The 15,908-nt window shown below is 29.2% G+C and overlaps 3 protein-coding genes across 3 annotated transcripts in view; all 3 read left to right on the forward strand.

The window, feature by feature from the left end:
• Nucleotides 1–437: 437 nt before the first annotated feature.
• On the forward strand, nt 438–14,587 carry LOC113386928 (chromosome transmission fidelity protein 8 homolog). The gene is made up of 3 exons (XM_026624685.1): nt 438–575; nt 11,834–11,960; nt 14,226–14,587. The coding sequence occupies exons 1-3, from the start codon at nt 556–558 to the stop codon at nt 14,550–14,552; spliced, it is 474 nt and encodes a 157-aa protein (XP_026480470.1). The 5' UTR covers nt 438–555; the 3' UTR covers nt 14,553–14,587.
• LOC113386926 (general transcription and DNA repair factor IIH helicase subunit XPB-like) lies at nt 444–10,540 on the forward strand. The gene is given in 17 exon segments (XM_026624683.1): nt 444–575; nt 1,564–1,638; nt 1,699–1,861; nt 2,166–2,191; nt 2,194–2,305; nt 2,378–2,572; nt 2,643–2,833; nt 3,908–4,023; nt 4,092–4,211; nt 5,201–5,315; nt 5,425–5,548; nt 5,614–5,767; nt 7,869–8,167; nt 8,263–8,558; nt 8,651–8,793; nt 9,974–10,057; nt 10,214–10,540. Coding segments are annotated over 16 exon segments (2,394 nt in total). The 5' UTR covers nt 444–575; nt 1,564–1,583; the 3' UTR covers nt 10,415–10,540.
• Nucleotides 14,588–15,808: 1,221 nt separating the features above from the next.
• Nucleotides 15,809–15,908, forward strand: part of LOC113386608 (E3 ubiquitin-protein ligase MARCH6-like) — a 5,270-nt gene continuing 5,170 nt past the window's right edge. Inside the window, exon 1 of the mRNA XM_026624377.1 lies at nt 15,809–15,823. Coding sequence (XP_026480162.1) covers nt 15,809–15,823 — 15 coding nt within the window. The remainder of the gene's footprint in view (nt 15,824–15,908) is intronic.

Below are 15,908 nucleotides of genomic sequence, written 5' to 3' on the forward strand. Positions count from 1 at the left end.
TTTGTGATGTATAGCTTGTGCATGGTAAATTGTTTAAAAATTAAAAAATGTGATAATACTTATATTTGGTTAAGTAAGTAAATAACTACAAAACTAAATCATAATTAAGTTACTGAATCAATGATTAGTTTACTAAATCATTCTAAAATAGTTGTTTAGTTGATTTAGTCAATTAATTTTTCATACTTCTTTTTAAAGTTTTGAAATTTAAACCGTTTAAACCATAGTTGATTTTGTAATCCACTCTTTGAGTTGTTTTTGTCTGCAGTGGGGTATCTATATGCTCTCTCTATGGACAAAATGATAGTTTTCATACGTCAACCTCATGCACAATTTTTGCGGTTGCATATTGCATCTAACCCAATAAAATGTTTTAGTTAAAATTAAACTGCCGGTTAAATATTATCTTATTTGTTAAATCAGTTTTTGATATTCGAAGCCCTAACAAAGTTTGTGAAAGTATTTCTTATTTATTGGATGTGAGGTAAATTTTGTGCGGTTATTGCAGTTTGCTGTGGTTTGTCACCATTGAAATTTGGCAAGAGAATTTATACAATGCAAATTGTTGTTAAATTGTAAGTAAATTTGGGGAATTGGTTTATTAAAAATATGCAAAATATCGAGCACATCATAATATTAAGATACATATCCTGATTTTATTGTTAGAAATTTGATTTGTAGCATTTTTAGCAAAAAATTGTAAGTTGATAGTTTAGGTTATACAAATAGTATGATGAATCCTCTTCTGTTTTCGTACTTTTGCAAAACTTTAACGTGTTTCTCTCAGAAACTGTATTTTTCAATACGATGCATGATTTCTTGAGTTTTACTGAACTGATTTAATTGAAATTTTCAGAGAATCTTCTTTATAGACTTCTCTCTGGCATATACTAGGCTCATCCCCAAATTTAATTTTTGCTATTTTTTTTAAATTAGAAAAACTCAAAAAAGTGGTAAGAAATTGATCCTTTTTCTTCGAACAGTCACCATCGTGTTTACAAATTATTAACACCATCTTGTCAAAAATTTATTTTTTGTAGATAAACATTCTTTTTTTTTCTTTTCGGATTACTAAGAAGGTTGCAATCATGTACACGTTCATGTGTCTACTTTGTGACACCCCCCACTGCAAACACTGATCATTTTTAAGATCTTTAACTTTTATACTATTGTAACGTTGATATACAAGTTATAAATAAAATAATAATAAAAAAAGTTTATTCCCTGTTGTTTACGATGATTTAAAAAAGACTTATAATTTATGCCTGTAGACTAGAATAACCTCTTAAGCTGAAGTCCAGAAATGTTTCAATAATGTTTTGTTTTTTGTTGGAATTTCTGAGAATTGTTTGTGATAAATAAGTTCTATATTTACTTTTACCAACAATTATCCAACAACAGGTTTACACTATTTTGCATCAAGCCTTCTGGCCATTTTATTCGGTTCCTCTTTAATATAAAAATGTTGAAACTATTTTACCAAAAAGCTTATGGTTTTATTTTTCATTATGTATTTAAAAATATTACTCCAGGTGTAACATAGGTAAGTGATTATCATTATAGATTCCAATAACTATCATAAAATGGGGCCACCCAAACGTGGTGGATACATGAAAGGTGGAGCTTCAGGAAAATATGGTAAGAAACATTAAACACATCTCTATATGTTTCATATAATAAATAATATCTTTTATGAAGGCAAAAAGAAAAGATTTGAGGATGAACCATATTCGACAACTAATATTGTGGAACAAGATGATGATCTACCTGAAACTGATGGTGTTCCTGGTGCAGCCACAAAGGATGCAGAAAAAAATGATGAATCGGTTGTTACAGATGAATACGGAGCTAAGGATTACAGGTAGATAAAATAAATGTTTACATGAATATATTTAAATAACTAGTGGTGTATGGTTTAGTGCTTTAAGGCAAATTGCTGGAACCTCCGGCACCAAAAATTATTTTTTTTTAAAATGATTAAATTTTTTATAAAACTTTGAAAAAATTAGAGTTTGGAGAAATTTTAGATTTTTGAAACAAAGTTGCCTTTTTAGGAAAAAGACTACTTGAAAAAAATATTTTCTTTGTTTTGTAATATTTTGAAAATTTTGAACTTTATTTCAATTTCATTTTCGATTTTAATTAATAATTAATATTGTTTTTAGATCACAAATGGAATTAAAACCAGATAATGCTCCAGGCCTCTTTGGGTTGCCCCGAATGGACATATATTTTTGGAGTCATTCTCGCCGGTTTATAAGCATGCCCATGATTTTCTCATAGCAATTTCAGAACCAGTTTGCAGGTACATATTTTTCATTGTATTATAATTAATATAATGGTATTTATGTAGATTTTTATTATGATTTCTTTACAGGCCAGAACATATCCATGAATACAAATTAACGGCGTACAGTCTTTATGCTGCGGTTTCTGTCGGTTTACAAACTCACGATATTATCGAATATTTAAAACGTCTCAGCAAAACTTCAATACCACAAGGAATATTAGAATTCATACAACTGTGTACGTTGTCTTATGGAAAAGTGAAATTAGTTCTTAAACATAATAAGTAAGTAGGTAAATGTACTCATTAAATTTTAAAATGATCTGTAGTTATTTATCAATCTTTTTTTATTTAGGTATTTTGTTGAAAGTGCTCATCCTGAAGTGTTACAGAAGCTTTTGAAAGATCCTGTGATTCAACAGTGTAGATTAAGGGCGACCGAAGCAGAGGGTGAATTAGATGACGATGGTTTTATAACACAAAAACAAAATGTAAAAGGTGTTACTGCTTTTGGATCGAATAAAGTTGTTGGAAATAATGATGCAGGTAATAAATGAAAATTATATGTTACACAGTATATATTTTATCAACTTATCTGTAGGGTAGGGTGAGTTGTAGAAAGGCAATTATACCGTCCCGGCTTAGCCGGGACAGTTCAGAATTCGCACTTTGTGTCCCGAGTTTTCCTGAAAGCAATATTTGTCCTAGATTCATTTCTTTTATCCCACATTTTTGAAAGTTATAGGTCTAAATTGATTCTTTGCTCTTACTTGATAATAACATTACTACTAATTGAAATGTTATGTACAAGTAGTATGCTTAATATGAAAAAGGTGGGTTAAAAAGTCTTTCACATTCATAACTTTGAACTATTATTTTCAATTTTAAGAAAAATAACAAAAATTGTGAAAATGAACTTCTTGACTGCCTGAAATAAAGAAAATGAATGTGCTAATTATTTTTAATAATTATGAACAAAATTGAAGAAAATTTTATAATTTTGGAAGCTAATATAGATCCAAAATATAAGATAAAACATAACATATTCTGATTAAAAAAAAATTACTTTTTTGAAACAGATCGATTTTTATTGAATTACTAAATAGTATTTGTTATTTTAAAAACCTAATTTTTTTAGCTTGTACCAAAGCAAAAACAATTTTTGTTTTATGTTAGATTTTCGAAAAAAAAAAAAAAATATTGATTTCCGAAAAATACTTTGGAATAAAATAAAATAATTCGGATTTTAATTTTAATTCAAGCTAAAATTTTAAAGCTCACTTTTATTTATAAAATATATTATTTAATCTTTGCTATTCAGTTTATATAATTCTTAGATATGTGAGATAAGATCCTTTGTTCCAAATTTGACATATATGAATATTATCGTTCAATTTATAAGCTCCTATAATTTATCTAGAAAATATGAATAATGAAAGTTACAGTATTCAAATAATCTATTTGAAAACATTTAATAAACCTCGAATATTTCATTATGGTATCGCAAGTTCCAGCAATTTGCCTTATGGCTCAATGCCATACACCACTAGTTTTTTATTCTTACTGTATTGTATTTTGATAGTAGAAAAAGTTAAACAATATAATTTTATTACTATTTAGAGAAAGCAAATGGAGAAGGTGAACCCGTACCTGACGACATCGCAAACTTTTATGATAAAATTGACAAAGATGATGACGATGAAGATGAAGCCATGTTAAAAACTGTTTCATTTGAGGTTACTTATTAAACACAATACTAAATCAATTTTTATCTTACAATTCCATCATATTTCAACCGTTCCAGGTGAAGCAGAGTCAAATTGAAGTCATACAAAAACGCTGTATAGAATTGGAGCATCCGCTGTTAGCAGAATACGATTTTAGAAATGACTCTATAAATCCTGACATCAATATTGATCTAAAGGTAATAAACATCTGATAAAATAACAAAACTAGCTGTAAGTGGAATTCTGTCTTAAGGCAATTAAAGCATCGTGCCTTAAGGCAAATTGCTGGAACTTCCCGTACCAAAAATTATTATTTTTTAAAAAACGATTATTTTTGAAAGAATTTTACTTCGAAAAAATAAGATTTGTGAACTTTAAATTGGACAAAAAATTACTTTTTTTGAAAAAAAAAAATTTTTTTTTTTGAAAAAAAAATGTTTTCTTTATTTTTACATATTTTGCAAGATCTAAACTTTTTTTCAAAGCAATCGTACTGCTTTAACTGCATAAAGACGAAATATCAAAGCGCGTAAGCGCCGCGTCGCTGTCTAACGCGTAAATATTGGTACGGAACCCATAGGAATGTAAACAAAATTTATACTTATTGTTAAAATCTCTATAAAATATCTGATAATTTGATGTGCAGATGTCTAATGATCATTTTTGACCGCCAAATGGCTTTTTTTTACTTTTTTCATTAGATCTCCGAAACCGCTAGACCTGCGTTTATGAAAATTTGATCGGTTCTTCACCTTGTCAATACAAGTAAAATGTTTTTTGAATTATCGGACGCTCCGATCTCTTAAAAACTGAGTTACCGTTTTCGGCACTTTTTGTCCCGTATCTTCGGAACGGCTAGACCTGCCTTCGCCAAAAACTAATCAGCACGTCTCCTTATCAATACGAATCGAATGTTTTTTGAATTATTCAAATCGGTTGATCGGTGCTCCCGAAATCGTCGACGAAAATTTGTATCCGCACATACATACACACACGTATATACATACATACATACACATACACACATACATCCATTTTTTCTAAGGTATGCCAAAATATTCAGAAACCTTTGAAACGTGGAGAAATGCAAAAATTTTCATTTTCGATTTTTTTGCGATTACTATAACTTGCCCTACGGGAAGTTAAAAATATTATTTTTTTGTATTAATTTTGTATTTTGTTTTAGCCAGCAGCTGTTTTGCGTCCTTATCAAGAAAAAAGTTTAAGAAAGATGTTTGGAAATGGTAGAGCTCGATCTGGTGTTATTGTTTTACCTTGCGGTGCTGGTAAATCTTTAGTAGGTGCGTCGCAATTATTACTAGATTTTAGTGTATTAATCATAGAATTGAATGATCTACAAGACTTCTTAAATATTTTGATTATGAATTGTCAATTTTATTTTTCTTTCAGGTGTTACTGCATGTTGTACAGTAAGGAAACGAGCCCTTGTATTATGCAACAGTGGTGTGTCTGTTGAACAATGGAAGCAACAGTTTAAAATGTGGTCAACTGCCGATGATAGCATGATTTGTAGGTGAGATATTAGGATAAGGATAAAAAATACATAACTTCAAATGCTCAATTGTAAATATTTTGTAGGTTCACGTCTGAAGCAAAAGATAAGCCAATGGGATGCGGAATTTTAGTCACAACTTATTCTATGATATCGCACTCGCAGAAAAGATCTTGGGAGGCCGAGCAAACCATGAAGTGGTTGCAAGAGCAAGAATGGGGCATCATGGTCCTTGATGAGGTTTATTTATATTTTATTATATTGTATTTTTTGTAGTTAGATGTATGTATGTACATTATCATCAGATGGTCATAGGCAGGGCCGGTCCTGGGGTCCTCAGCAGACGCACGCAATTTTTTTTAGCCGCCCTTCCCACGAAATTTCAATCGTTTTAACCGTTAATCATTAAATATATATATATATATATATATATATATATATATTTACGTAATTTTTTTTGATTGATTTTTAATAAATTAGAATTCAGTACACAATAAATTAGAAATAATCTAAAGGCATATAAAATACATTGATTTTAACTTTATTTAAAACATCGAGGCGATTTGCGGGTCGATCATAATTCAATATTTTTTAATTTTCAATAATTTCTAATGTATGTGTAATAATAATATTTGAGTTTTGAAATATTTTACTTAATAACTTCCCTGAGGAGAAGTTTATGTTTTCATAAAAAAATCTGATTTGCTAATTATATGTTTTCTCGACGTTTGAAGACATTCTGAATCGAATGAGACCAAATTTGGAAAAAGTATGTGTGTGTGTGTGTGTGAAAAGATTTTTTGCCGTAAATCGACGTTTTCTCAAAAACGGCTGGGGCGATTTCGAAAATTTAAAAGCCATTCGATGTATCGTGATGAGGACTAGCATTTATCAATTTTGCGCGACGATCAGCCAAGCCGTTTCTTTGTAAATAGCAGAAAAAACCGTGCTGATGAGTTTTTGGTAGAGATCGGCCGGGCCGTTTTCTTGTAATAAAGTGTTAAAAAAATTTTTTTTTACGATTTTTATTATTTGTTTGACGGTAGATACCATAGTCTTATAGATCATACTAAAATATTACCGCCCTACGATAAGTCGTTTAATTTTAAAAATTCGACAAAGTTTGCAAAATTTAGTAGTTTTTTTGGCATTTGTCAAAATTAGACCTTTCATCGACGTTTGCTTAAAAACGCCTGAACCGATTTCAGAAATTTAAAAACCATTTGATGTGTCTCAATGAGGACTATTATTTATTCGTCAGCTTTGTGCGAAGATCGGCTGAGCCGTTTCTTTGTAAATTGGAAAAAAGTGTTAACTTTTCGTCCACATTTAAGCACATACTACCAAATCTATTTTAAAAAATCACAAACTGTTCGAAAGTCATTAGTTCTGAATGATACTGATTAGTTTTAGGTGAAAATCTACCGAGCCGTTTTCTTGTAATTAACTGTTGAAAAAAAATTAAGACGATTTTTATGGAACTTTTTTTGGCGATATATATCATGGTCTTATAGAACTTACTGAAATATTACGGTCTTATAGAACTTACTGAAATATTACGGCCTTACGGCAAGTAGTTTAATTCTTAAAATTCATCAAAGTTTGAGAAAATGAATAGTTTTGTTGACGTTCAATAAAATTAAAATTAGATGATTTACTTGGTATAACGATAGATTACTTGGTCTTAATAAACTTACTAAACCATTAACGTTTTTTGGCGATATATATTTATCATGGTCTTATAGAACTTACTGAAATATTACGGCCTTACGACAAATAGTTTAATTTTAAAAATTCATCAAAGTTTGAGAAAATGAGTAGTTTTTTTGACGTCTGTTAAAATTAAAATTATATGATTTACTTGGTATAACGACAGTAGTACTTGGTCTTAATGAACATACTAAAGTCCTGCGGAAACTGGTTCAATTATAAAAAAATATTGATTTGTGAAAATTTGCTTTTAGAAAACACTTCGAGTTAACGTATTCGTTCGTTTTCAATTATGTGTAATAAATCCACTCGGAATACTATACTAATTACTCATAAATTAGTTTATTTTCTATTGATTAGGTCAATTATTCACACATATCGGGAAGTTCATGTAACTTGCTTCAAGGCAAAATACCAATACCAACTAGTTTATTATGCGATTTATTCTATTCAGCAAATCATGCGAATGGAGCAAAAAAAACTAGCCTTTCATTTTTAGAAATAACACTCATATTCCATGTTGGATATTTTAAATTTTAATTTAATTCAATTATTCAATATTTACAGTATCCAAAATTGCTTCTTTAGGTTTTTTTTTTTAATCAATTTCAATTTTGCTGTTTTTTTCCAGGTACACACAATTCCTGCTAAAATGTTCAGAAGAGTCTTGACCATAGTCCAGAGTCATTGCAAATTGGGTCTTACAGCAACATTGCTTCGTGAGGACGACAAAATTGCCGATTTGAATTTTCTTATCGGTCCTAAACTGTACGAGGCGAATTGGTTGGAATTGCAAAAACGTGGATTCATTGCTCGAGTACAATGTGCTGAAGTTTGGTGTCCGATGAGCCCAGAGTTTTATCGAGAGTATCTCATGTGCAAAACATCAAAAAAATTGTTGCTTTATGTAATGAATCCTCAGAAATTCAGGTAACGGACTAGATTATAATTAATAATTATTAATACTACAATTACAATATATTCTATATGATAATTACAACTTTTATAATTATTTTTGCTTCCAGATGTTGTCAATTTTTAATCAGGTATCACGAACGAAGAGGTGATAAAACGATTGTCTTCAGTGACAATGTTTTTGCCCTCAAACACTATGCTATAAAAATGAATAAACCTTATATTTATGGTCCTACTTCACAAAATGAAAGAATACAAATTCTACAGAATTTTAAATTCAATCCAAAAGTGAACACTATATTTGTGAGCAAAGTTGCTGATACTAGTTTTGATTTGCCGGATGCTAATGTGCTGATACAGATTTCTTCACATGGTGGTTCGAGGAGGCAGGAAGCTCAGAGATTGGGTAATGAGGATAAATAATTTTATTACTTTATTTTAAATAGTTTTATATTATTACTATTTATAATGCTTGAATTGTTCTAATTCTTATTTTAGGTCGTATCTTGCGTGCAAAGAAAGGTGCGATTGCAGAAGAGTATAATGCATTTTTCTACACACTCGTTTCGCAAGACACAATGGAAATGAATTATTCAAGAAAAAGACAAAGATTTCTTGTCAACCAAGGTTACAGTTACAAGGTAATAGTATTCTTCTTATTATTACTCATCACATGATGAATAATAATTACGAAATGCATTTTCAAGTTTCAAATTTCGGCTATAAAGTTTTATTAAATATTTGTTTATCTTATTGTTATTAACTTCCCGAAGGCGAAGTTTATGTTTTCATCAAAAAATCCGAATTGCTAATTTTATGTTTTCTCGACGTTTCAAGCCATTCTGAATCGAATGAGACCAAATTTGGAAAAAGTATGTGTGTGTGTGTGTGTGTGTGTGAACAGATTTTTTGCCGTAAATCGACGTTTTCTCAAAAACGGCTGGACCGATTTCAAAAATTTAAAAGCCACTCGATGTATCTCGATGAGGACTATTGTTTGTCAATTTTGTCTGACGATCGGCCAAGCAGTTTCTTTATAAATCGCAGAAAAGTGAAAAAATTTTCGTCTACGTTTTAGCCCGCAATTCTGAATCGATTTTGAAAATTCAAAAACCGTTCGAAAGATATTGGTTGGGAATCGTGCTGATTAGTTTTTGGTAGAGATCGGCCGGGCCGTTTTCTTGTAATAAAGTTTTTTAAAAAAAAAAGTTCGACGATTTTTATGATTATTTTTTTGACAGTAGATACCATAGTCTTCTAGATCATACTAAAATATTACGGTCCTACGGCAACTGGTTCAGCTTTAAAAATTCGTCAAAGTTTGCAAAAATTGATATCGTTTTTTTGGCATTTGTCAAAATTAGACTTTTGATCGGCATTTTCTCAAAAACGCCTGAACCGATTTTAGAAATTTAAAAGCCATTTGATGTATTTCGGTGAGGACTATCGTTTGTCAGTTTTGTGCGACGATCTGCCTAGCCGTTTCTTTGCAATTTGAAAAAAAGTGTTAAACTTTTTGTCCACATTTAAGCTAATCCTACCGAACCAATTTTAAAAAATCAAATCATGGTCAAGATATACATCATGGTCTTATAGAACTTACTGTAATATTACGGCCTTACGACAAGTAGTTTGATTTTAAAAATTCATCAAACTTTGCTAAAATTATTATCGTTTTTTTTTTAAAGTAGGATTGATGAAGTATATTATTTACACATTTTTTTTGGATTAAGCCGATTATTTACACATATCGGGAAGTTCATGTAACTTGCCTCAAGGCCAAATACCAATACCAACTAGTTTTAATAATTTGTTCTTCAGGTTATAACGCACCTGGCTGGCATGGATCAAGAGCCTGATATGCTGTATAAAACACGTGAAGAACAAGGACAATTGTTACAGCAGGTTTGTATTTAGCAGAAATACAAAAAATAGCGAATTTGCATAAATTTCATTTTTAAAACCTCCTGAACATTTTGGCATTTAGAAAAAATATGTATATACGTATGTGCGGATATGAATTTTTTTTGTCTACAATTTTATCATTTCTTTCTATCTCAGGTATTAGCTGCCTCCGATATTGATTGTGAAGATGAACGCGTTCCTGGTGAAGTCGGGGGCGCTCCGAAAACCGGAGGATTCAGAAGAATCGGCGGTTTGTCCAGCATGTCTGGTGCTGATGATGCAGTCTACTATGAATATAATAAACGTCGTTCGGAGAACATAAACAAACATCCGCTTTTCAAGAAGTTTAGAGGATGATGTGATGTATAATTTAATTTTGATACAAGTATAACTTTAATAATTAAGTTGAAAATGATGAAGTAAGAATTATTTTGTTGCAAGAGTAGCGATTTAATAATAAAAACTTAACGTGACTATATATATGTATATATTATTGTGATAAGGTTTTTCAGCTACAAGTCGAAAAAATAAAAACAAAGTAAATATTAAATTTTCTTTAATACGTTTAGAGCTATTGTACTAGCTCATCATTCAGCTAAAATACAAAAAAAGTTGAAAATAAAGTAACAAAATAAAATAAAACAGAAATAAAATTAAAATTATACGTACCGAATCAGTTTAAAATTATTTTATATAAAATTTGACTATGATAACATAAATATTTTGTTCTAAAAACAAAAAAATGTGTATATATAGAATTTAAAAAATATAAAATCAAGTAAGCAAAATATTTTGAATTCTGAAAAGAAGAAGAAAAGAAAATATCAAGTGTTAAAAAATTGTTCAAATATTAAAAAAATCAGACTTATATACATTAATTAAATTTTGATAGCTGTCAAAAAGCAAAGAAGAAAAACTTCTCTTATTAACACATTGTGAATTTAAAAAATGAAAATTTTAGTTGTGTTTTATTTTATTTTGTTACTTTATTTTATTATTCTTTTTGTATTTCAGCTGAATGATGATCTAGTACAATAGCTCGAAACGTATTAAAGAAAATTTAATATTTGCTTTCTGTTTTTATTTTTTCGACTTGTGGCTGAAAAACCTTATCACAATATGTTTCAAAGCCGAATTAAACAATATCAATATATATATATATATATATATATATATATATATATATATTAGGGTGGTCCTTAATATGGATATTTTCGAATTTCTTGGCTCCCAAAAAATCTCTAAAAGTTTTAGTTTTCAGAATATATTAATTTGTTATCTATGTTTTCCAGATATAGGATATCCTCATCCTCAAAAACTGTGCAAACAAGCAAAATATTTTTTATACATTAAAACAATTATTTAATTGTTTAAAAATTAGGAATTTAAATTTTTTGTAAATTTCTTGTGAAGCGTCAAAAAATTTTTTTGGGACATTCTATTACTCCCAAAACATAGAAAAGTTTAAAATAATTGTTATAATTTATATGATTATTTATTAAACTTTAGAAGATAATATTAATTAAAATTATAAAATTTTGCATTGTTAATTATTGTAATAAAAATAACAATTAATATTGCAGTTTTATTTCACAAAAGATTGCAAAGATATAATTCAATTTTGTCTGTAAGTCTTATTTTTAATTATTATATTTAATTTTTGTATTTTATTTATATGTGCTCGATATTGTTGTGCATTTATAATTTTATAATATTGTTGTATATTATAATTTTATTATTTCTTATTCTTTGTCTTCTTTTTATTATTCTTTTTAGAGATAAGCCTGGAGAAATACCAGAATGGGGCATAATCGAATTGCAAGGTGATTTAGAGGTTCGTGATGATGCCAAGTTGGATGGGCAATTTATTGGAGACTTACATTATACAAGGACTGGTCAACCGGTAAGATTATACTTTGGTTGATTTATTGTATTTAGCAAAATGAATAATTATACAAATAAAAACATCTCACTCATGACATATGTATATGTATATATATATATATATATATATATATATATATCCGCCTCTGCATTATCCTTCACATTCCAAATATGAGTTTAATGTTTTGCCCGATTATTAATAATACGAATTCGAATAGAATTTTCGAAGATAATTATACCGCTAAATTCTAACATAACATCAAGTAGTATTTTATATTTAGAAATTTGAAAAAAAAATCATTATTCGGATTCTATTAAAAAAGACCTTTCAGATAATATCCAACATGCCATCTAAAATTTTTGAAGTAAAACTTTTGTGCTACAAATTCATAAAAAGTGGTCTAATCACATAGTTAATTTCAGTATTCGCTACAAAATACAAAATGTTTTATATCTTACATATTAAAAAAAAAACAATAATGTTCAACATTTTAATATTATAATTATAATATTACGTTTTTATTGTAATGTAATAATTAACTTCCCGAAGAAGTTTATGTTTTCATCAAAAAATTCGATTCGCTAATGTTATGTTTTCTCCACGTTTCAAGCCATTCTGAATCGAATGAGACCAAATTTGGAAAAAGTATGTGTGTGTGTGTGCATGCATGTGTGTGTGTGTGGGAACAGATTTTCTCAAAAACGGTTGGACCGATTTCAAAAATTTAAAAGCCATTCGATGTATTTCGATGAGGACTAGCGTTTCTGAGTTTTGTGTGACGATCGGCCGAACCGTTTCTTTGTAAATCGCAGAAAAGTGAAAAATTTTTCGTCCACGTTTTAGCCCGCAATTTGGTAGAAATCGGCCGGGCCATTATCTTGTAATAAATTATTATTATTTTTTTGATGGTAGATACCATAGTCTTCTAGATCATACTAAAATATTACGGCCCTACCACAACTCATTTAGCTTTAAAAGTTCATCAAAGTTTGCAAAAATTAGTATCGTTCTTTTGGCATTTGTCAAAATTAGACCTTTGATCGACGTTTTCTCAGAGACGCCTGAACCGATTTCAGAAATTTAAAAGCCATTTGATGTATCTCAATGAGGACTATCGCTTGTCAGTTATGTGAGATGATCTGCCAAACCGTTTCTTTGTAATTTGAAAAAAAGTGTTAAACTTTTCGTCCACATTCAAGCTCATGCTACCGAATCGATTTTAAAAAATCAAAAACTGTTCGAAAGATTTTAGTTGGGAATGATACTGATTAGTTTTAGGTAAAAATCTACCGAGCCGTTTTCTTGTAATTAACTGTTGAAAAAAAAATTTAAGCCGATTTTTGAGGAACTTTTTTGGCGATATTTATCATAGAACTTACTGAAATATTACGGCCTTACGATAAGTAGTATATTTTTAAAAAATTATCAAAGTTTGAGGAAATGATTAGTTTTTTTGACATTTGTTAATATTACAATTAGAGGATTTACTTGGTATAACGATAGTAGTACTTGGTCTAATGAACATACTAAACCATTAAAGTCTTGCGGAAATTGATTCAATTATATAAATTGTTGATTTTTGAATTGCTTTTAGAAAATACTCCGAGTTTTATCGTGTTTGTTCGTTTTCAATTATGTGTAATAAATTCACTCGGAATACTTTTAGTCACTCATAAATTAATTTATTTTTTATTGATTAAGTCGTTTATTTACACATATCGGGAAGTTTATGTAACTTGCCTCAAGGCAAAATACCAATACCAACTAGATTTTTTATGAAAATTTATTAAATGTGAAAAACCATAGTCTTTGATTTTTTTAACAAGATTTGAATTGAGTGAAAGTGTACATTTTTAAAAAATCATCGAAAAAAAATTGAAAACGAAAATTTGAAAAATGAAATTCTAAAAAAAATTGTAGAAAAGATTTAAAAAAAATGTTAACATGTTTGAATTGAGCGAAAAACCATGGACAATCTTTGATTTTTTTTTTAACAAGATTGAATTGAGTGAAAATGTAGATTTTTTGAAAAATAATTGACAAAAAAATTTTAGAATTTTTTTTTCAGAAAAATTAATCCTTAGGATTTTTATTTCATTTTTATTTTATTCTATATATATTTGTATTATCATTATTATTTTTATATTTTTATATCCATTATTTTTATTTTCTCATCTATTTTTGTTTTTTTTTTATATTTACATCATATTTTTAATTACATTTTCAGTCGTAGTTTTATTTAGATCTATATTAAATATAAAATATATTCTATTTTTATCACAGATTCTCATAATCGGTCACCACATTTTGCAAGGTAAAGAGCAGACGATGGACGAGCCTTTTGCTCTTCTTGAAAAGAAGACTGTTCATAGTGAAGCGGATACTCCTGCAGAAATAAGTAGAACTATTGATGATTCAGTGCTCGAAGCCTCCAATACAAGCATAAACACTTCGCTCAGTTCCAATCGTACTGTTCTGGATTCCACGCTTGCCATAGAGGAGAAAAGTAAAAGTAATGTTTGTTATGTTGTTAAAGCTTTGATTAAAAAGAAATTGGTGTTCAAGACCAGGCCAAAGCCCATTATTGCTAATGTTCCCAAAAATGTTTGATTTTAATTGTGTTTTCATTTTTGTTTAATTTAAGACTGTTAAAACTTTTCATGTCAATATTTTCATAATAAACTTGTAACTGATTAAGTAAACATAATTTGATTATTACTGATTTATAATAAACTAAACACCTTTATTAACTTCCCGAAGGAGAAGTTTGTTTTCATCAAAAAATCTGAATCGCTAATTTTATGTTTTCTCCTGGACGTTTCAAGCCATTCTGAATCGATTGAGACCAAATTTAAAAAAAGTATGTGTGTGTGTGTGAACAGACTTTTTGCCGTAAATCGACGTTTTCTCGAAAACGGCCGGACCGATTTCAAAATTTAAAAGCCATTCGATAGATATTGGTTGGGAATCGTGCTGATTAGTTTTTGGTAAAGATCGGCCGGGCCGTTTCTTGTAATAAGTTTTTAAAAAAAAAATCGACGATTTTTATGATTTTTTTTTTTGACGGTAGATACCATAGTCTTCTAGTAGATCATATTAAAATATTACGGCTCTATGACAACTCGTTTAATTTTGAAAATTCTTCAAAGTTTGCAAAAATTAGTATCGTTTTTTTGGCATTTGTCAAAATTAGACTTTTGATCGACGTTTTCTCAAAAACGCCTGAACAGATTTCAGAAATTTAAAAGCCATGTATCTCAATGAGGACTATCGTTTGTCAGTTTTGTGGTCTGCCGAGCCGTTTCTTTGTAAATTGAAAAAAAGTGTTAAGCTTTTCGTTCACATTTAACCTCAAACTACCGAAACGATTTTAAAAAATCAAAAACTGTTAGAGAGATATTAGTTGGGAATGATACTGATTAGTTTTAGGTGAAAATCTACCGAGCCGTTTTCTTGTAACTGTTGAAAAAAAAATTAAGACGATGTTTATGGAAGTTTTTTTTCAATCATTTTATTGAAAATTTTGTGTTAGCTCTGACTAAATTATTCCAGCTGTATTTCACGCCGTGCACAACACAAAAGTTTCAGTCGACGTGCTGTCAAATGTGAAAATGTGATGTTTCCCTATTACATCGAAACGATTTTGACGAGATTTTGTATGATATTGAATATTTTTCGTACTAAAAACATTTATGCTACCAGGGAAACAGTCACAATTTGAATTAAAATGGCGCTGTCAAGTGTAAAAGTGTGACTGTTTCCCTATTACATCGAAACGATTTTGACGAGATTTTGTATGATATTGAATATTTTTCGTACTAAAAACATTTATGCTACCAGGGAAACAGTCACAATTTTGAATTAAAATGGCGCTGTCAAATGTAAAAATGTGACTGTTTCCCTATTACATCAAAACGATTCTGACGAGATTTATTTTAATTCATTCGCCATGCAATACAGCTAAGA

The sequence above is a fragment of the Ctenocephalides felis genome, unplaced genomic scaffold (genome assembly GCF_003426905.1).
Source record: "Ctenocephalides felis isolate EL2017-DRISC unplaced genomic scaffold, ASM342690v1 CF-g0.4_SCAFFOLD_03571, whole genome shotgun sequence".
Lineage (NCBI taxonomy): Eukaryota > Metazoa > Arthropoda > Insecta > Siphonaptera > Pulicidae > Ctenocephalides > Ctenocephalides felis.

Excerpts from the sequence above, each read along its gene's own strand:
- LOC113386928 (XM_026624685.1), top strand. The coding sequence starts at position 556 with ATGCAAATTGTTGTTAAATT. Across the intron at positions 576-11,833 it reads ATGCAAATTGTTGTTAAATT|AGATAAGCCTGGAGAAATAC; the intron begins GTAAGTAAATTT and ends TATTCTTTTTAG. Across the intron at positions 11,961-14,225 it reads ATACAAGGACTGGTCAACCG|ATTCTCATAATCGGTCACCA; the intron begins GTAAGATTATAC and ends TTTTTATCACAG.